The sequence below is a fragment of the Melospiza melodia genome, chromosome 6, assembly GCF_035770615.1.
Source record: "Melospiza melodia melodia isolate bMelMel2 chromosome 6, bMelMel2.pri, whole genome shotgun sequence".
NCBI lineage: Eukaryota > Metazoa > Chordata > Aves > Passeriformes > Passerellidae > Melospiza > Melospiza melodia.
In genome coordinates this window covers 72,930,457-72,951,951 of record NC_086199.1, presented here as the reverse complement: position 1 = coordinate 72,951,951, position 21,495 = coordinate 72,930,457, and the positions used below count along the sequence as shown (strand labels likewise).

Below are 21,495 nucleotides of genomic sequence, written 5' to 3'. Positions count from 1 at the left end.
CTTTATATTTCCTTTCAGGTAAATAGAACCTAAATAGCTATCTCTGGAGTATAAGTATTTGTAAAATAGCTGCTTATATTTAATCTCAGTACAGCAGTGAAGTAAAAACAGAAAGCATAGTCTTGAATCAGAGCAAATAGTATAAAATACCATTTAAAATACAATAATATATTCTTTCCTATGTAATGAAGACTGCTGATGACATAAGTGTCTTCTGGAAAATTTTGCAAGTATGCTGAAGTTCATTTCATGTAATTACACATTTTCACTTCTATGTTTTCCAGATACAGTATTACAGGTAGATGAGTGCAAAGTATTTCCTGTGGGTAGCTCTTCAATTTCTTATCTTCTGTAGCAAACATTAAGGATTTTTTGATGGCATCTAAGGCAATAGACTTACTGAATTCAGGATTTCATAGGAGTGGCTCCCAGCAGAAGAAACTGAACTGTGGTTTTTGGATTTTTTTATTGTTGAGGACCTTGTTCATTGCAGTTGTGAAAACCAAATCTAAAATTTTTGGACATGAACGTTTTAAAAAACCATGTTCAATTTAGTTTAATTTTAACCTAGACATTAATTAAGGTGATTCTATTTTGAAAAGTAAGCATAAAAAAATTATAAAATATTTTTTCCCCAGCGACGACCCCCTTCTCTAGTGTTGTCTGTTAGCTTTTGCTTTTGTTCTTTGTTGATGCCTTTCCTTGTGCCTCTTTTTTGCCTTTGAAACATTACAATCCCTTCTTGGAGAGACTTGCTTGTAATGATAATTGATTTTAGATATATTTAAGAATGCCATTCAATATGTAGTGTAAGCAAAAAGATAAAACTTGTTCAAAATTGTATGCTTTAGCCTGGAAGCATATAAAGGCACAGAAGTCAAAGAGAGAATGGAGAGAAAGAGTTTGGGGTGTGAGATGCTAAATGCAAAAAGAGAAGGCTGAAACTAAAGAGCAAAGTGGGAAATTGTAATGCTGGTGTAAACAAGGACAATGTGGTCTTCATCAAGGTAAAAGATGTTGAGCAGGTGTGGCAGGAGACCAGTATGGTTGAGTGGTCACCACCTGTGTGAACTGGACAGCAAAATGCAAATTAACAGAAGGTGGGAGCAGGGATGGGCTGCCCAAGATTATGCTGGAAATGTTGCCTCAGTGTGATGAATATATGGGAAAGCCAGAGCTCAGTTGGCAGTTGTGACTGGTGAAGGATGTGAAAAGCAACAAGAAAAGCTTCTATAGGGATGCTGGCAGCAAAAAAAAAAACCCAAAGAAAACATGGACTTATTGTTGAATGTGTGTGACTTGATGACAAAGGACATGGAAAGTATTTTTTTCTGTAATCAAAGAGAGGTTAATTTGTGCCTGGAACTACTGAGTGGTGTAATTATTGGGTGTATGTCAATGATTCTTGTGTACTTTAGCTGAAGATATAAATTGATCTGTTTATTTTGTTACTGTAGTGATGGTTTTGTTTGTTTTAAATTTTTTTTAAGCACATATGTTGAGAAACAATGCTTTCAGTGGCAGTTTTTCGTGGTCTGGCCATTTCTCAAAGCTGGCAAATGAAGTTAGATGATAAATGTGTCTACATTTGTAAGGGGGTGAGGGTGGCTGTGTCACCTCTTTCCTTTTCCTCTCACCTTTTTCACCGTGTATTCTCACTGGTGTGCTTGTACTATGCTGAAAATTCATGTGTTATCTGTTACCTTCTTTATTCATAAAGCCTAGGCTATTTTAAAAAAATGTTTTTCCTGCTCAGTCAAATGTCTGATGGTGTTAATTAGGAGACATTAGATTACTTTTCAGAATCTGAAGATAGGTCAGCATATTGCTGCTCTCTAGAACCCTGGACAGTTTAGATGACATTTTATACAGTGTAGTCATATAATGTTAGCAACTGTATGCTTTCAGATGACATTTAGAAAACCATATTAGTCTTAGGGTAAGTTCTTTTTTGTCTCCTTTTCTCTTTTATCAGCTTTAGAATGTTAGCCAGGGGAGGCATTTTGTGAAACAGCATTGACATTTTTTGATATTGAAAACCAAAGAGGTGCCTGTTCCCCGTGACCACTTAAAGCAGAGTGAAAGAGACACCTTTTAATATTTGCTCTGAAGGTAGTGCAAACTAATTAGTATGCTATGGGCATTCTTTTTACCTCTTGCTTGCACAGATGAAACTTTCAGTGCTGCAAGTTTCTTGAGTCTGTCTGTTAATAAGAATGATATTGATGAATTTTAAGTGAATGTGAGTAACATTTGAGATGTATATTCAAAGATAATCTTAGTCATTTCTCTTAATTTATGATTTAGCCGCTATATGAAAGTCTTTCCACATAACAGATAATACTGCCTCTTTTCAGGAAGTCCAAAAACTGGTATGACTTTAGACCGTTATTATTCAGTGTGCTTATTTCTGAAAGGACAAAAAGATGGTATATTTTAAAAATGTCACTGTGCATTTGTATTTAAAGATCTCTGGGCTGTGTGTGACTATTTGAGGAAGGACTTTATTCAGCATGCTGGCTTTGCCCAGATTCATGCTGGGAATACTACTGCACTCTTCTATTATGCTACATACAATAGTGCAGATGGGGATCAGGTGTGTTCTCTTTCAAACTGTGGTTAGCCATACCTTGGTCAATTATTCAGTAGCTCTTTTATGTACTGAAGGATATAATTATTATTTTTAAATCTATTTGTAATAAAACAGCGTTTGCAGTATGACAGGCAGAACAAAGAAGTATTGCTGTTTTATTTTCTTTCCTCTCCCCTCTTTAAAATATGTTTTTGTTCTTTCTTTTTCCCCGACATAGTTGAGGAAAATAGGAGGTGGAGGATTTGGAGAAATTTACGATGCACTGGACTTGCTTACTCGGGAAAATGTTGCACTGAAGGTCGAATCAGCTCAGCAGCCAAAGCAAGTGCTGAAAATGGAAGTAGCTGTGTTGAAGAAGCTGCAAGGTAGGGCTATACCTTGAATATGTGAGAAGTAGAATGTCAGTGTATCTTCTTTAAAAAATAATTGTCATTATAATAATATTTTTAGTAAATATTTCCTATATTCTGCAGGTTCTTGGTAAATGATTATTAAAAGTGGAATAGAAGCTCTTTCAGATGCTGAAAGTTTTGCTGCAGTGAAGCTTTTGTTTGAAATGGGATGAGATGAAAATGAAACGAACAATAATTCAATTGCTGCAAAAATCTTGGTTCAGATTTAGTTTATTCCGAATCCATATCTTCTCTTTGTTTTTTGCTCTAGACTTTGTTTATTCTTGTTTTTATTTTTTCTTCTAAGATTTTTTTTTCTGTACTATGTAGCATTGAATATTTGAGGGTCCTTCACGTAGCATATGCGTTAAGAATATTTGTTTGTTTTGCTTTGCGCAGGTATTGCTGAGATTTCTAATATTGAAATAGGAAACATACTTAAAAAATCCCCATGAGCAAAAGCCCCAGCTTTAAAATACTGTAACTTGTATGAGAAAACTACTGGCATATAAAATCCTGAAATACTTCCAGGGTTCAATTCCTTGAACCAGAGTTTGGATAGTCACGCTTTCTGTACGTTTAGATACTTTAATGAAGTTATCAATACAGAGAAATATGCAGTGACTTCTCTTCATTGGTTTTTGCAACACAAGATTACAGAAAGATAGTTTAAACAATTACTTTTTCTTTAAAAATTATTATTTTTATTCTGGAAGGTTTTGAATAATACATGCGTTCCTGTCAGCAGCCCAATTTTTCCGAAGTCTTACTTTGTATAAAACAAAGTCTGCATGACATATGGTGCTGCCTAATGTGCTGTAAAGGTCACACTGCAGCAGGAATTGACAGCCTCTATAGATTTAAGAGGGCAAGCATGTCACATGTTATGATGGTAACAAACTGTTCCTATGCTTTTGTCTGTTTCAAGGATTTCACTAAAACATTTACTATTATATAGCTGAGCAAGGAGATTTTCTTAGAATTTTAAAGTTTCTAGTCCAGAGATGAATAGGAAAATTCAATATTGCCACTTGAAAGTTTGAAAAATATTTGTCAGGATTCTTGAAAGAAATTATCCTGAAGACAATGAGTTTTGAAGAACAAAATACTCTGTAACTCCTGGGGTTTTTAAACGCTCAGAATTAATTTTTTCCAAGAGTTTGTGGGTCTTTGTCTGTACACAGGAGCTTGATTCTATTTTACAAAACCCAGAGTCCTTAAAATGGAATAGATGAAAGAACTAGATGATAAGGAAATTAGTAGAGCTGAAAGAAAACACTGCAATTTGGTAGCACTACAATGCCAATGGATTTATAAAATCATAACCTTATATAGGACTGTGTAACTGGAGTGCATTTTAACTTTCCACTGTTAATTACAGCATGGTGGAATTTCAGTTAAGATATTAGAAAATGGATTTTTTCTTAGTCAAAACTTTTTTATCTTTTGAAATACATGCGGAAAAAGTTGATGAAATAATAAAATATTTATGTGCAAAAAATTGCCATAGGGCCTTACAGAAGTTATGCTCTCCGAGGAATAATTAGGAAACTATAATTCCAAACAGTCCAAGTCTTCCTACAGAAGAGTCTTTGGTTCTATTCAATAATGGGAAACATCTAGATAAAAAGAACAGAACAATGAAACACATGACCAACAGATCCACTGAGACAAATAATCCACAAAATATGTAATCCAAATAAATATTTATGTTATTTATTTTCTCAGTATTATTTCTCTGAGCAAATAATAAATGGAAGCTTTTGTATAACTGAAAATCAGATTTTATATGAGATCTTTAAAAATAACAATTTTACAATCTTTCTTATGAGAAAACAATCTAAATTTATTATTCCTTACCTTTTATAACTTGTTGCTCTCTTGCACCACAAAAGAAAAAAAAGAAGTTGATGGTGATAGTAACACTAGAGGTGACCTCCAGTCATTGTTGGGGAAGTTTACACCTAACACTGTTACTGCTCTGGTTTTAGACAAGGAATATTGTCAGTGATCAGTAAAGAAAACTTAGTGAAGAGATGGGTCAATGAACCTTTTGCATATATTGTGATTTATAATTTGCATAGATACAGTACTTTAGTTTTACATGCAGCTTTTTTTATCCATACTTGGAAGGTTTTTTATTAAATAAGGTTATGGTAGGGACCATATTATGTTTTATAGGAAATTTTTTTCTCCTAGGAGCCATTTGCATTAATTTCTTTACCGTCACAAGTTTCATTATGGAAGGGCTTAAAATTTGAAGCATAGGGAAAATGAAGAAAAGTTGATGAGAATGGGGAATAGAAAACTTTATAATTACTTCTTAAAATTTTTTTATTATTATTCCTAAATGCTTTTTTTATAATGTAGAAATTAGTCTTATTTTTGACATTTTTTTTTCTTTTCATGAAAATTCTGACCAGGTGAAATTGTAAACAGTTCTTTTAGGATATTTTTGTAACAACTTTATATTATCATACATCCTCTAAGACCAACTTTTATCTTGTTCTTCTACCCCTTTTTGGTGTATGTATGTATGAGTATATATAATTACTCTTCTCTTCTCTATGGCTTTAGGTTCTCTTCTTGCAAAGTGTTCTAGTTACATTGGTCGTAGAGAGGAAGGAATAGAATTGTCATGAAAATCCTTTTTATTTCAAATTTTGGAAAATTTCCTCTGTAATAAGAGACAATGAGCTTGCAGTGTTGGTGAAGATCTTCTTCACGTCTGGATCTGAGTTTTAAAAAATATTGCAGTTTGTGGAATATTATAAAGAAACAGGCTTTTAGAAGAGAATAAATCAACAGGTGTGTTCTTCTAGTGTATAGTAGTCCTAGGGACATTTTTATAAATATCCCTAGGACTACTATAGTTATAAACATGCTTTTGAATGTATCTGTACTAGAGTCTTACTTCACAGAAACTGTGAAACTGATATAAGAATAGATGTTTGCAGAAGTAGGGATGCACTATTTCTTACCATTCTTCATTTTCAGAAACTTTTGAAATTAAAACAGTGTGGTCATTATTGCAGGGGTAAAATGAGTAATAACTATGTGGTATAATGAAGTATATAAAAGTAGTATCTTTGTACATAGTACAGTGACTAATGAAAAACTTCAAATAAGTTCTTTTTAAGACTCTGAGCTAGCAAAGCCTGCTGGAATATGTGAGCAATTGTATGACTTGTCTCTTAATTGTGAAGGAGGACTAGGCTCACTGATACGGCCATTTATTGCAGCTTAGTCATCAATTACATCTTAATTTTTCTTCTCCCTGCTGTCTCCTAATTATTGTTGCAGAATATTGTTTAACTCTTTAAGTTTCTTATTTTTGCCTTAAAAAAAAAAAAAAAAAAGAAAGAAATCTGCTGCAACAGATGGTTGTTTTGTTTAAGCATGTTTTAAGGCCATCTGTTCCCACCATCAGATGGGAGAAGACAGATTTATCACATCTCACTCAGTGAGAGTGAGACTCACTCAGTTGGTTTCTGTCTCACACAACCTTACAGACTTCTCCCTCACTCATTTACAGCTCTGGAGTGTAATTTAGTTATTGGCTGTGTCTGGTGTAGGCTCTAAAGCTGCTGTAGTGCTACACTGCAGCAGCCTGAGGAATGGCACACAGGCTTAGCACCCTCCCTAGGATGTTTTTCAAGGGCAGAGTTGTTCCCTGCAGCCTATTAACATCATCTTCTCACTCTGTAGCTCAGCAGTGTAGCTCACAGGTGTAAGAAAATACTGTTTTCCTGCTGAGGAAAAGGCTGTAGTAGGTGTGCATAGCCCCACTGGAGTGGTGGAGGATCATTCTATTTGAATAAGATATTTATGTTCTACTTCTGTCCTTCCTCTTTCCTCAATTTTATGTAAAAATTTCTAGGAAATTTACCACACAAACTGAGTTGGTGCTCCTGTCGAAGTGGGATTTCTCTGACTAAACTGAGTTTTAGACGTTTACTGAATTAGTCAGATAAAATCTGACTAATATACCTTTCTCTGAAGATGTTCCTTCACAATACCCACAAGTGGCTGTAAAATTAATCATAACTATTTAAGATGAGACTTCATTAATGGAAATTACAGGAATGAATATACAAAATTTCATCTTGATAAATTTGCTACTAATCCTTTTTCTTCATAAAATTATACTGTCTGTAATATTGCCTGTCTTGAACAAATGGGTGGAAGGAAAAAGTGGAGAAAAAATGGTGATGCTTAAAGTTTAGCACTTACATATTTTCAGAAATGTAGAGATATCTTTTAAAATAAATTATTTTGATGAATCTTGTCAGATTTTCATTGTTTAAGAGAGCCTACCAAGCCGTTTTAATTGGATGTGGCAGGCAGCTTCCTGAGGAAGCAAGGAACAGGCGACCACTTTTCTGTCAAGTCTGAAATTGAATTGAAACCATTTAGAAGCTGTAGGGTCAAGTTTTAGGGTTTTGATGGAGCTACAGTGCAGCAGTAGCAAAAAGTGCCCTCAGATCTGTAGCTAGACATTAGGGTGTTTTGAAAACAGTCACGAGTGGGATGGGGATTCCCTGGTTATGGCATTCTTGTAATCCTAAGGGTAAAGATATTGATGATAGAAATAATAGGTGACAAATTTTACACATCTTTAGCAACCACTTGAGATCATCAGCTTTCTGTTGGCTGTAGCTTCCATTGGTGTGGGAAAGGAAGGTAAATGGCCTGAGGAACTTTAATCCTACAGTTCACTGTTCTGTCATAGAATGGGGCAGATCGGGATCATAAGGGGTCACAGCTTTTCGCCAAGTCAATGAACACTGGTACCAAAATGACACGAGGTTTGCATTCCCATTCTGTTTCCAGCTGCAGCCTTTGGCTTGCCTTTTTCTCTGTATTTACCTGGGGAATCTTCTGCTTTGATTTACAACTGCAGGATAGCAAGGAGATTATTTTTGACCTGTCTTCTCTGCAGTTTGCTCCTAGGACAGGAGGAGGCTTTAAAGAAAATTGGCTTAAACAAAACTCTAATTTTTTTTCCCCCTTTTTCAGTATATTTTTATCTTTATTTATCTTTTGTAGCTAAACAGCAATGATTGTGTTCTAGAGAAAGATATTAATAAATTAGATTAGTTGAATTACATTTTCTACAATTTTTTAATACAAAACATAACTCACAGGTAGTACTACTGTTTTCTTTCATCATGGCATCTGCAACTTACAGAAAAGAGGAATATTGGCTAGGAATATTGTGTATTACAAACCATTAGATTTGTAAGACAATAACCTTTTCCAGTCCAAAATGTCTCCAATTTGTGGACATTTAGGCATGATGTTATGCATTTTTTCTTATGGAAGAGTGAGAGCTGTGGTTATGGGAGAAAGTTCTACCTGCAATTAAAGAGAAGCTAACTTTGGTTTTATTGCTGTTGAACTGTGTGGGGCTTAATTTATTATTTTACATGTTTTCCAGTAATTTCCTAGCTATTTACAGGAATAAACCACAAAATTTCATTATTATGGGCTAATTTGCTTTTTTTTCTCTTAGGAAAAGATCATGTCTGTAGATTCATAGGATGTGGACGGAATGACAGATTTAACTATGTGGTCATGCAGTTGCAGGTTAGTGTATCATAGTGTTCAATGTTTGCTAGTGGCTTTAGGTTTATTAGCCAAGTGTATATGAATATAGAAGTGAAATTTTAGAGGATACTAAACAAGCAAACAGAAGACACCCCAAAGATCACAAATGCATTGTAGTAAGTGAATGTAAATTGAGCATATCCTTATATCTTTTTCCTTTTATATCCTTTCCATAATTTTCTCAAAAGGGAGAAAGCTTGCATCCTGAGAAAGACCAGACTGTTAGAAGAGTAAACTGTGATGTCTTCTGAGATATTTTACCTTCCTTTTTAGTCTTCACTTGAAGATAGTCTAAAATGTATTATATGAGTCTCTGTATTTTGTTAGCTTTTTTATAAAAATGAAAAATTATCCTATGCAAGTAAAAGAAAACACTTCATTTTACTAAAAGACTTGTTCATTAAAAAGGTATAAAATAGGTGCTTAGTACTTAGAGTTATGGGGTAATGTCCTTTGTCATCCTGGTGAATATTAATAGTGAACAAAGTGTGTTCTAGTGCCTACTGTTGTTCAACTGTTATTGTAGAAGAACAGTTTTATGATGTCATGGTGTTGCATTTCCTACATGATATTTTTTTCATCTGTTTGATATAATGTGCAATTAAATTATGTACTTTTCCTTAAAAAAGTGAGTGTGAAGAAGTCTTCATGAGCATTTTCTCAGGGGCCTTTTTTGGGTGTGACAAAAATACAACTTTAAGTAATTGTGTTTGTACTGGTCTTCTAATAGAGATTAGTTTGTTCCATGTTTTCAGGAACAGACAGGTACTAAGTTTGCATTTTCAAAAGCAAATTCTAAAGTTAGTGTTGGAGATACTTGCAGACATACAGTCACTACATTTAGGTGTGATGTGTTACCTGTGAGTGTGAAAATAGGTATTGAGAGTATTTCATGGTTAATCATAAACCACTAAAGAAGAAGTAGGAAGACTTTACAGCATCTGTGAATCTTGGTATTAGTATTTTTTTATGAAAATGTCCTTTTAATTTTATCAGGGTCGGAACTTGGCAGACCTGCGTCGTAGCCAGTCTCGAGGGACGTTCACCATTAGTACCACTCTGCGGCTTGGGAAGCAGATTTTGGAATCTATTGAAAGTATTCATTCTGTGGGATTCCTGCACAGGGACATAAAACCAGTAAGTCTGCCCATTAAATCAAAACAGGCAAGTAAGATGTGGTCATTAGATGGCTGCATAAGTAAGAATAGCTTCTATACTCGCTGCTAAAATGCAAAAATGAAAAAGGATGGAAAATTGAATGTTTAATCATCAGGTAGGGCAGATTTTTGCTAGTAATTAATGTTGGATTGCAACAAGAGTAACTTTGGTATTTTTCAGTCTTAGTCTCCAGTTTAGGCCTCCTTGCAATTTGCTGTAGTTAAAACTTCCAACCCTTATCTTTAGCATTATGTAACCAAGAGTATTTGCCATGAGATATAACATAATGTGCTTGACTAATGGCAATTAATATTGTCATATAATAAATCTAAAAGAATAGATACTAACTGTAGAGTGTATTTATAAGTCCTTCAATAGCAGTTTTTATGTATTTAATATATTTTCAACAAACAAGAACGTGAAAGACAGACTGTATGAGGAAACTATTTTTTATGGTGAAATTCTTATTAGATCTATTGTTAATAGGTTAGTATCAGGAGACTGCCTTCCTGGTAGTATCATGCTTTTGTTCTTACTATTTTCTATTTTTCTTTGAATTTATTCCTGAAATTCAGTCACCTATTTTTGATATTGCTCTGTATGACAAATATAATTAGAACTCTGAAGTGCCAGAATTTGTAAATGAGGAAAAATAAGCAAATTTTTGTATTTTCAATAGATGCAAATATAGTTTGTTATTGTATTTGAAGGGTTCCCAGACAAAGGGAGGAAGGAATGATGAATCTGACTCCATGTTCTCAGAAGGCTAATTTATTATTTTAAGATACTATATAATATTAAAGAATACTAAACTAAACTATACTAAAGAATAGGATACTTACAGAAGGCTAACAAGATAATAATGAAAACTCATGACTCCTTCCAGAACCCTGACACAGCTTGGCTGTGATTGGCTATTAGGTCAAAACAATTCACATGAAACCAATGGAACAATCACCTGTTGGTAAACATTTCCAAACACATTCCAAAGCAGCAAAACACAGGAGAAGCAAATCAAATAATTATTGTTTTCATTTTTCTCTGAGGCTTCTCAGCTTCCTAGGAGCAAAATCCTGGGCAAGGAGATTTTTCCAGAAAATATGACAGTGACAGTTTGTTATATCTGACATATATTGCTAACTTTCCTGTCAGCTGAATGATGCTTACATAAAACTTCCAACAAGTTTCTGTACATTAGGAAAATTTCATTTCCATCACTTCTTCCTGGCAATTTTTTATAAAACTTGTATTCCCCCTGACCCATCCCCATTCAAGCCTTCATTTAATAGGAGAAGAGCATAGAGGCAGTGAATGTCAAGTGAAATTGGAGAGAAAAAATTAGCTGGAACTAACTCTTTGCGCTGAGCTCCGATCTTGAAATCCTTGATTGTTTGTTTTCCTTGAGACCAATTAGGCAACACTGAAATTCTGTGAGTAGGTGACATGATTGGAAAATTCTTGCTAAAAATTAATATATTCTACATCATAAAGTAAGATGACAAGTTCTTTGGACAATTTAGGCCACTGTTCAGATATGCTAAGTTGGATGCCTGTTTCTCTTAACAGCATTTTCTTCAAATTTATTGGGAGTTCAGTAGTAGTTAAAACATGGAAGAATAGAGAAATAGAATATTAATTTTCTGGTTGTGTTGTTGCATTAATCTGAACATATTGAAACCTGTGTGTATTCATCTATTAGCTGTCTGTATTTCTTTTTCTTCCTAGTCAAACTTCGCAATGGGACGTTTTCCAAGCACCTGTAGGAAGTGTTTTATGCTGGATTTCGGCTTAGCACGGCAATTTACCAACTCATGTGGGGATGTCAGACCAGTAAGATTTTTTTCACAGTTGAAACCCAAATTCTTGAGTGTGGTAGTATGCTGTCTTTTCTTCTGGAGAAGTGTTGGAGTTGCATTGAACTGGTAACTGTTGTAAGCTTGACAAACCCCATCCCCAGTCAGAAATGCCATATGATTTATTAATTATGTTTAAAGATTTGCAGTAGGGAATGAGTCGGGTTTCTGGTTTTTGGCTTGAGACAGAGGTGTACATCTAAGATACTTTGGGATAATCTGTCATTTGGTTTGGAAAATCAAATGATAAATAGGTCTTCATTAAATAGCAGAAAAGTATACCAGAGCTGAATTTCACTTGCTGTTTTATACTGCATATAATTATATTTATATTTTTAAAAAAACCCCAAAACCCAACAACAAAAAAAAAACTGAGGAGAAAATGTAAAATCAGACACTAAACTGAATACATATAATCTGAAAGAGAAAATCTAAAACAGTGATAGGACACATAATTATTGGGACTGTAATTTCAAATTTAACTTTTTCCTTACAGGAAAATATTGTCCCTCTTAATAAAGAGAGGTAAAAGGTCATTTCAGGAAATTACAGGAAGGAGTGTTTTGAGGGACAATTTTACATAATGAAAATGTGTTCAAGCTTTATTAGTCTGCCCCAATGTCTGAGCATGCTGTCAAAAGCAAATGCCTTTATTGCTCATCTGAAGGATCCAGGGATTTTACATTATCTTGGGTTATTCAGTTAGCAGAGACAGTTTCCCACTTGTTCCAGATATTAGCCTTAAAATTAATTTGTCATAGTTGCAGTTTTCTTCTTGTAGTATCATTTTACTATAGTGGTCTATGTGAATCTTCAAAACTGAAAGAAAAACGTAAAGCATAAAACAAAAACAAGGCTTTGCAGACTTTTTCATGCTACAGATAGTTCTCTCTCAGAATTACTATTGTAAAATAAAACATTTTTAACTGCTAATTTTGACAGATTCATTTTACCAAAGCTGCCCTGTCTTCCAGCTGTCTGAATGACTATGCTTGTGAGGAGCTGACTTCAAGGAGAGAGGGATATGTCTGTTGTATTCACTAATAAGATATTTATAAAGTGAATAAACACGTTGAAGAGAGTAGTGAAGAGTTGCAGTTTATTAAGTAGTATGATCTGATGCTATTACCTGGCTAAAACTTAAAAATCAGAAGCAAACAATTATTGCATTTTGTATGTTTGTGAAAGATGAATGAAAGGTAACAGCTTCTGATACTAAATTCTATATGGTGGGGACAATAGTAGGATGCGGGTATTTGGGATACATGTAGAATTAAATGATAAAATGGAGTTTGATAAGGAACTACTAATTGGTGGGAGGAACCTTCTCTGGGAACAGAAAGGATCAGAAGAGAGAAAACTGAGTGTGGGAGGAACAAAAACTGCTGGGGATGATGTAGGCTGTTAAAAGAAGGAAGGATGAAGCACAGGCAAGCAAATAAATTGTTGGAGAGAGGAAGCCAATAAATGAATTAATGATGTAGATAAGAATTGATTACTGCAAAGCAGGGTAATCAGAATTTAATTATAGGGATACTCTAATCATCAAGCAAATACATTTAGCAGGATGCAAATTTAGTATATTTATGAGATTCATAGTCTACTGTTTATTGCTTTTTGAGGGTGTAGTACCTAACATTTTTGTTATTGTTTGCTATTGTCTTAAAGATAGCTGAAGTAAATACTAGCATATTTTTGTTTTTTTAATGGAGGCAAAGAATAAATGATTCTTTTTGCATGTAAACCTAACTTCATACAGCCATCAATTTCCATGTCTCTGTTTACATGCTGAAAATGGAAAGTGAGGGTGTCAGCTGTGGTACAGAAATAGAAAACCTTGAGGGACAAAATGCGAAGGACATTTGCATTCTTAACATGATCAGTACTGCAGCCTGCTCTTAGGCAGTTGTCATCACTCCTGTTTTAAAGGGAACCTTAACCACAACTGTTTTCTGAGGTACTACTCAATTTAATACTAAGAAAGCAAAATAAAATAAAAGAATAAGCCATTAGTCTTTGCTGTTAAAAAGATTAACCTTTAAAAAAGAATTTTAGGTCATAGTTCTTTAAAAGTCCATAATTTCAGCCATCATATATTATCATACTCCTGAGTTTTGTGGTCTTTTATTTATGTAGATTGCAAATTATAAGTAGGTGAATTTCATTTTTTTTACAAAGAAGATAGTGCAACATATATATGCAAGCTGAGGTGAAAAAGCTAGGGAGTAACAGAATTAAAACCCTATCCATAAGAAGGTGGCATTTAGATGAAACCTTTTCATCTAAAACACCAGTGGTTTTCTACTCGGTATACAGGTCTTACTGGCTGGCAGCCTAAAGAATTGTTCAAGTTAACAGCCAGTCCCCTGAATGTGATGATTTCGACTCAGCAAAGAGATTTGAAGGAGAAATTTCCCTTTTGCCCAATTTGGTATTTAGTTTGGAATGTGGGATTCCTTTATTGAGACTATCGTGACTAGTGGGTTGAAATGTAGTCATAGGAGAATAGTTTTTTTGTGAAGTTGTTGTATTTTTGATAAATAAGACTTTTTAGGTCAAGGGGAGAGCTACTCTATGACTGCATTCTCCCATCTCCTCACCTATCTGCTGCTCTTCCCTGTGACTACGTTTTAGGTCATTCTTCAGTGGTTACTTGAATAAAATTAAGAGCTTAATCAGAAATCTCATTGTCATGTATACAGCATGACCTTAATTTCAAGTGTCTAAATTTTCCTATATTTATTTGAAAACAAGTAAAAAAACCAAAATTGCATTATTTTTAACATTAAGTAGATTTAAAGTATTTTACTGTACTTACTCTGAACATTAACAGAAATATTCAAATCCAAAGGCAACAGAGTACCCACCAAAATTTTCTGAGGCACTACACATGCTCTTTACTGGTGACCTGTCAGTGACAAAAATTGTCTTTGACTTCTGCTAAAGGAGGAGATGCACCAGCTGCTGTACAGTCTGACCCTTAAAAATGCTGTGAAAGCAGTTGTGAATGCAAATGTCTAGATATTTTATTGTCTAGGGAAGCAGTTACAAAGCTGTTCACATCAAACAATGCATGTTATTCCATATCAGGTGTTTCTGTACAAATCAGCTAAATGCTGCTTGCCTTTCATCAGTGCCCCCAGGTTCTGAGGATTTTCCAGCAAATGGGGTTTTATCTTCAAGTTTCACTTTAACATACAGATGGTGTCCTAGAAATGTAGTATAAGAAGCTGAATACTTTAAAGAAAAAACAAACACAAAACCAAAACAAAGAACCAATAAAACGATGGAACACACCCCCAACAAATAAATAAGCAACCCCAAACAATCCTCCACAGAATACTTCACAAAAAATGTATTGGTAGATAAAAAAGCAGAGTGTTATATCCATTTTGAAAGCTTTGGAAGTCTACTGTACTTCAATTACATACAGGGACAGAAGGTATAAATTTCTTATATACTGGAATTTTCATTTGGTTTTTTACTTGTGAAAATTTGGGAATGGTTATACATTTGAATTGCATGGATGCTTCTTCTAGTAAGATTCTGGATTATCTTGATTGCTGAGGAAGTCTAGAGAATACTTCCATGTTGTTCTGCCCTACCTCCTCTCATCTTGGCAGAAGAATTGCAGGTTGTTCATTTCTGTATTTGGAAGAGAGCATTGTTTTTATAGCTATATCCAAAAGCTATATTAAATGATTTTTATGATGAGGGAAAAGGAGTGGGATAGTTTTGAGAACTAAAGGAGCCAATGGTGAAGTTAGACTATTGTAAACAAAATGGTCACTGCAAGTCTTTTGTCTTCTTTGAAAAATGTTTGGACCCATGGACAGCTTAAAGTTCTTGATCTCCTTTTTAAGTAAATGCTATTATAGCAAACATTGATACAACTTTAGGTAATAAGACTTATAAGTGGTCCATAGATAGTGTTGACTAAAACTGGTGCAGGTTTTTTTGTTTGCCCCAGTGCTCTTCATGATCTAGAATTTATGCTAGTAACTACTGAATAATCCCTTGACTGTGTGAATTTATTATAAATAAAAATCTGTATACTGGAAGTTGTTCAAGAATAGTTACTGATGGCATTCCTAATAAAATTTGGAATAAAATGAGACCACCCATTAAATTTAAATGATTGGCAGCACCTCAATCTGAAGAAAATTGTGAAACTGATCTGGTTTTGGTGTTAGTTAAAGAACACTAAGATGTAGTAGTAGATGTAGACTTTCTTTAGCAGTTCCTTGACACACCTTTGTTTTAAGTGACACAGGTTAAAGCAAAGTCCAAGGACAACTAGGATATGTTTATGAGTACAGTATTAAATGGCAGCAGATTTAATGGAAAATAATTAAATAGTACAGGAGAGTTCCAGGGAGCTGTTTGATATCTTTGGGCACCGTATCATGACTATAAAAAATAATTAGCTCAAATATGTCCACTGTTCTAAAGAGGCCTCTCTTCCATACCTGACCAAAACTGTTGAAAGCACTGTGCTGCAGGGTAATGGTGCATGTCATTTTGTTAAATGCACTGTTCAGTTGCTCTTTCATCCTGTTGAGAAGCATTTTGTCGCTGGCATTTACCTTATGTTATCTCCCCTCAGTAATGGCCTCTCTCAGTGCTGAACAGTACGTTACAGAGGGATATGATTAGCTGAGGATTACATGTGTACACCTAAACAAGGAACAGAGTATTTATTTTTCCTCTTGAAATATTTTTCATTTTCCTCAGAGCTTTTTGGAAAACATGTGTTAATAAGTTTCTGTGTAATAGTTCACTGAGGCTTTTACACATTGACATACTTCAAAGGGGACTTTTTATAAGTTGTCTCTTAAAGTGAATACACCATTAGCTTGCAACATAATTGTTTGGAACAAGATTGTGACAAGAAGTTACTTTTCCTCCTCAACTGCATGGAAGCTATGCGTGATGTATTGGACACCTCTGCTCCAATGCTTACAAAACAAAGACATGTGTGTGCTGAAATTTGACATTAGAAGTTCCCAGGATCAAATGTCTGTAACTGGGCAATCCCAAAATAATATTTTTTATTAGTTTCTTCACTGTTTGTTTAACAAAGGCATAAAGTAATGAGAAGAAGCTGTGAACACATAGAATTGTACAATGGTTTGGGTTGAAAGGGACCTTAAAGATTACCTGGTTCCCACTCCCTTGCATAGACCAGGTTACTCAAGCGTACCCAACCTGGCCTTGAACACTTCCAGTGATGGGGCATCTACAGCCTCTCTGGACAACCAGTTCCAGTGCTTCACCACCCTCTGAGAAAAGAATTTCTTCCTAACAAAGCAAAACCAAGTCCAATTTTTCATTGTTACCAACTTTCTGCAGACATAGGGACAGGTATCTTAACCATGTATTTTGAGAGCAGCTTTCTTAATAGCCTTTTCTATTTCTCTTCAGGACTTTATGTGAAGATGCAACAGCTGGGATTGTAAAGCATTAAAAATATGTATTACATTTGTACTGAACTCTCTATAAATCAGCAGAAAGGCATAGAATGAGCAAGAAATCATAAACAAAAAAAATTAAATAATTTTAATGTGTACATCTTTGTATTTATTTGATTAATGTTGATTTATAAGTGGTATGCATGAGTTGAAAGAATTATAGAAGAAGAAGACAGAGATTAAAGTAATTGTTAGACTGTTTGGTTTCAAAGGTTTTTAAAGTAATGCACAGCTGTAATAACACCTACCAGTGACCGGCTCGTACAGCGATAATGATACAGCTGTGTTACACCTGCCAGTGTAACATTAATTATTGTGTGCTAAAACCTCATTCAAGGACATAGAAGGAGATTAGTAAGGGCACAAGCTTATAGTGTATATATAGTAGCTAGATATGTATATACAGTGTAGATATAGTAGGATATATAAGTAGCATTTTCAGCATCCACTGAATGTGATCCTTGCAAGTTTGGTTGTATTACTGACAAAGTAATGAAGTAAATCAGTGTTACCCAGACAGACAGCTGGTGTCTTGTGTGTGGTAATACAAGGTGAAAAATGCAGGTGGTGAATTAATGCAAAAGATGAAAAAAAGAGCATTATCAATCGACTTGGTGACAAAAGCCGAATGGATATACAAATTTCATATCATGTGACATTGTTTTGTAACACCTCAGTGGAATAATCTTGGAGTTAAATAATTAAACAAAAACTTAAGGAAAACGAGTGTGGTTATATTTGAGAGGAAGATTCTTGATGACCTGTAGTTTAGGGTTTTGGGGCGAAAAATAGAACTAAATACATGATATCCTGCCTGAACAAACAGTTTGATTAATAGCTGAGATATGAAAAATTATGATAAGAGAATACTTTGTTAGGGTATATTGTTTATTTTTTTTCCTTCTTTTCTGTTGTGTGCAGAACACTGGTATCATATCCAAACAATCATTAAACAATTTAACTATAGAAATTTAAATCTGACATTCTGAAAGGTGCTTATAGCTGTTCTATATTCTGATGCAGCAGTTCTTTTAGTTTCTGTATAGCTAATAGATGCTCAGGGGAATGGGCTGTATCAGCCTTAAAAAAAAAACAAAGAAAAGAAATAATTTTTCTAGTGATATTTGATCTTAGTTTTGAAAGAAATTATTCTATGAATGATGAAACTTACAGTTTTTCTATTCTTTTGTGCACTGCTTCCCTTATGCCCTCCAAATTTCTTATTATTTTCAGCTTCATGCTAGAGCTTACCTTTCTGATTACTACCTAGTTGCACCTTTGGGACTGGGCTTGTATTTACATGCCATGTAAAACTAATGCTGGTTGACCAGCTGATTGGTGTCTCTTAAGATGGATGTGAGCCATTTTAATTGAATTTTAACTGTCTGTCTCTGTGTCAGTGTACTAATTTGGGTTCTGTCTTTAATCACCAATTTGCATTAAATTTGCAGGAACTGAAAGTCTTTGAGAGCTGTCCTATTTGTTTGAAATTAAAAGCTATGGTGGTGGAAAGACAGATGGTTTGGTCCAGTAAAATTTGTTTTCTGGTGAAAATAGAAGCAAATGACAATCAAACCAGAAACTCTGGTTTCCAGTTCTTTCTGAGTTATGGGCTAAATTCTCTGCTGAGTTATGAAAAAATACTTTGAATCATTTAAAAGGAAGAAAATGTGTTATTTTATTTTTATAGTTTAATCTCAGCTGGCTACCAAGTACCACAAAGCTTCTTGCTCATTTCCCCCACCCCCTTCCTGCCCCTGTGGGATAGGGAAGAGAATTGGAAAGAAGGTACATGTATGTACATTAGCTTCCTTGAGACTTTTTGCTTTCCATCCATAGCTTAAATAAGCCTACTACTCAAACAATCTACTTCTGGATTTATGCAACTCTTTAATATATGATATTATCATTATAAATAATAAATTAGATATGTACAAAACATAAAAAAATAACTACAAAACATTAAAAAAATAAGGTCTCCATTCTCCAATCAGCTAAGTGCAGAACAACTGTAAAAATTTTGCTTACAGAGATAAATAAAACAATATTCTGCTCTGTGGGGAAATTATTTGCCAGTGCATAGCTGGTTTATATAGATAGTATTCTTCTTACAGTAATCTCTGCTTCAGTTCCTGGAATAAGAGAAAGAAGAAAGATTCCAGGGAGCAAAGCAAACACATGTGGCAGACTTATCCTGTGTGATTTTTCACTGCAGTAAGTTTAGGTTTGTGACAGACATTAGTAGGTTGTTACCCTCTTCAGCCCACCAGATTTTTTGTCTGCTCATAAATGTGCTGTGGAGTGACTGTAGTCTTTAGCTCATGCATCATATTGGCTGAGTACTCCAGACTGAAAACTGAGTAGCTCAGGAGATGTTTTGTGTATTAAATACTGCTGTCTTAGAGATGGTGTTGCTCTTTATTGCACATGCAGTAGGCGATAAATTTTCATTTGTCACATATCTATTAGAACTCAAAATAGTGAAATTTAATTGTATTGTTAGTTGTTAACTTACCTTGATACTCAGCTTCTGCTGGAACTAGGTAGCATAGGATCAGACAGCTGCAGTGAGTTTTTGGAAATGACAACATTTGTTTAGGTGTATCTGAGGCCAAGTAATGTGTCATACCAACAAGTAGCAGGAGATGGGTTGATGAAAAGTTCTAAGTCCATGTACTCAATTATTAGTGTCTGATGTGGATTTTAAGATAGAGCTGAAAGTGTGGGTTTGAAGAGCTTATATGCAGTGAAAATCAATTGAGAACTATAATATATTGTAATGGCAATTGTATTTCAGCTGCTTGATCTTTCCTTACTCAAGTGATCCCTGAAATTTTCACTTGTTCTAAACTGGTGCTAACATGTGCTAGGCATTACATTAGACTGCAAAGTCTATATGTTCAAAAAGGGGAGGATTGGAATATGAATTGTTGAAGCTATGAAGAAAGGTTTCAAAGAATTGAAACTGTATGTAGTTCCAATCAAGGAAATAGATTTCTGATGGAATTTGATCTAAGAAATTATCTTTTTTGAGGGAAAATATAAAAAAGGAGAAGTCTACCTTTAGCAAAGGAAAATAGGGATAATGTAGCTGGCTGCTTCTCTACCCATCCCCTATGGCTTTTGAACCCTACTCTAGAGGCAGCATTGCTGACTTCTCAGTGCAAAACCTAGACACTTGGGAATACTCAGTCATGGCCTGATTGAGAACCAGTATTGATTTTTTTTTCATGTTGATTTTCTGGTTTCTGTGACTGCGGTAATAAATTAATTTTTTTTTTTCTGTGTAACCTTTCCAATATTGCCTCGAGCAATAAACCCAGAGCATTTATCTAGAGACACTGAACTGAGCTAAGGAGAGTGATTTTCCTCCTCCACAGCCACTCCAAAAAAGCAACATTCATAGGTTTGTAAGCATACTGTCTCCCAGGAGTCTGAAAGCTGTGTGCTTAGTGGAAATAGTTCACTTTACTAGGAACTGCTAATTTCCTGCATGCAGATTATCTGAGACCTTGCCAAGTGTTTCCAGGGCAGTGACATCTCCAAAGAAAACTGATGTTACATTTAAAAAGTACCTTTATAAGTAGAAAAATTCATTGTAGTCTCTGGATAAGCTTAATTCATCTGCATGTATCTTCAAAAATTTTTTTTTAACTTAAATTTGAAGGATTTAGTATTTTTCTTTGGCTACATGAGATGGTGTGAGATGCATGAAAATTTCTGAAACAGTTTCAGAAGTTATGCAAATGCTCAGAAGTCTATAAGTTCTGTTCTGAATTGGGCAAACTTGATTTGACCTACAGAACATCACTCATGCCAAGAAAGACATGATAGAATTATTTTATTATTGTTGTGTGGCATTGTAATACTGCTATTGAAAAGTGACCAGCTGCATTACTAAAGGTATTTTATTGCATCTTGAAATAGAACAGAGTGACATATGCTTTTACTTCTGATTATAGAAATGATACTTTAAGGCAAGAGACAGTGAAAGATTTTAGATGCCCTTGCTGGAATAAAGAATACAGAATTTACTTCATTATAAGCTCATAGATAGAAACAGTATTCATTCTTTTTTTGTTTTTTTCCTTCCCATCCAGGTGATTCTCAGATAATTGAAATCATGTTAGGGCAGATAAGGATGGCTGTGACTTTAACATTCAAAAACATTTGAATTGGTACACAGTGAATTTCCTCATATGGACATTTCTTCCCCAGGACAGAAGTGGAATAGGTCAGATTTTTAGTTTTTGTAAACTGAGTGGGATAATTTAGTTATCATATGAAATTTCTTAGTCTTTTTTCTTTATTTGTCCAGCAACTGAAGCATTTTTGTCTTAGTTATCAAGTAGAAATTGAAGTCGTGATGCTAGAAATGAAAGTGGCATTTCATCCTCGGTTTCATATTTTCCATTATT

The 21,495-nt window shown here is 34.5% G+C and overlaps 1 protein-coding gene across 2 annotated transcripts in view; it reads left to right on the top strand.

Moving 5' to 3' along the window:
* TTBK2 (tau tubulin kinase 2) overlaps positions 1–21,495 on the top strand; it is an 80,899-nt gene that overhangs the window by 23,272 nt on the left and 36,132 nt on the right. For both annotated transcript variants that reach the window (XM_063159118.1, XM_063159119.1), the window contains exons 3-6: positions 2,811–2,958; positions 8,501–8,574; positions 9,592–9,732; positions 11,479–11,583. In XM_063159118.1, coding sequence (XP_063015188.1) covers positions 2,811–2,958; positions 8,501–8,574; positions 9,592–9,732; positions 11,479–11,583 — 468 coding nt within the window. The remainder of the gene's footprint in view (positions 1–2,810; positions 2,959–8,500; positions 8,575–9,591; positions 9,733–11,478; positions 11,584–21,495) is intronic.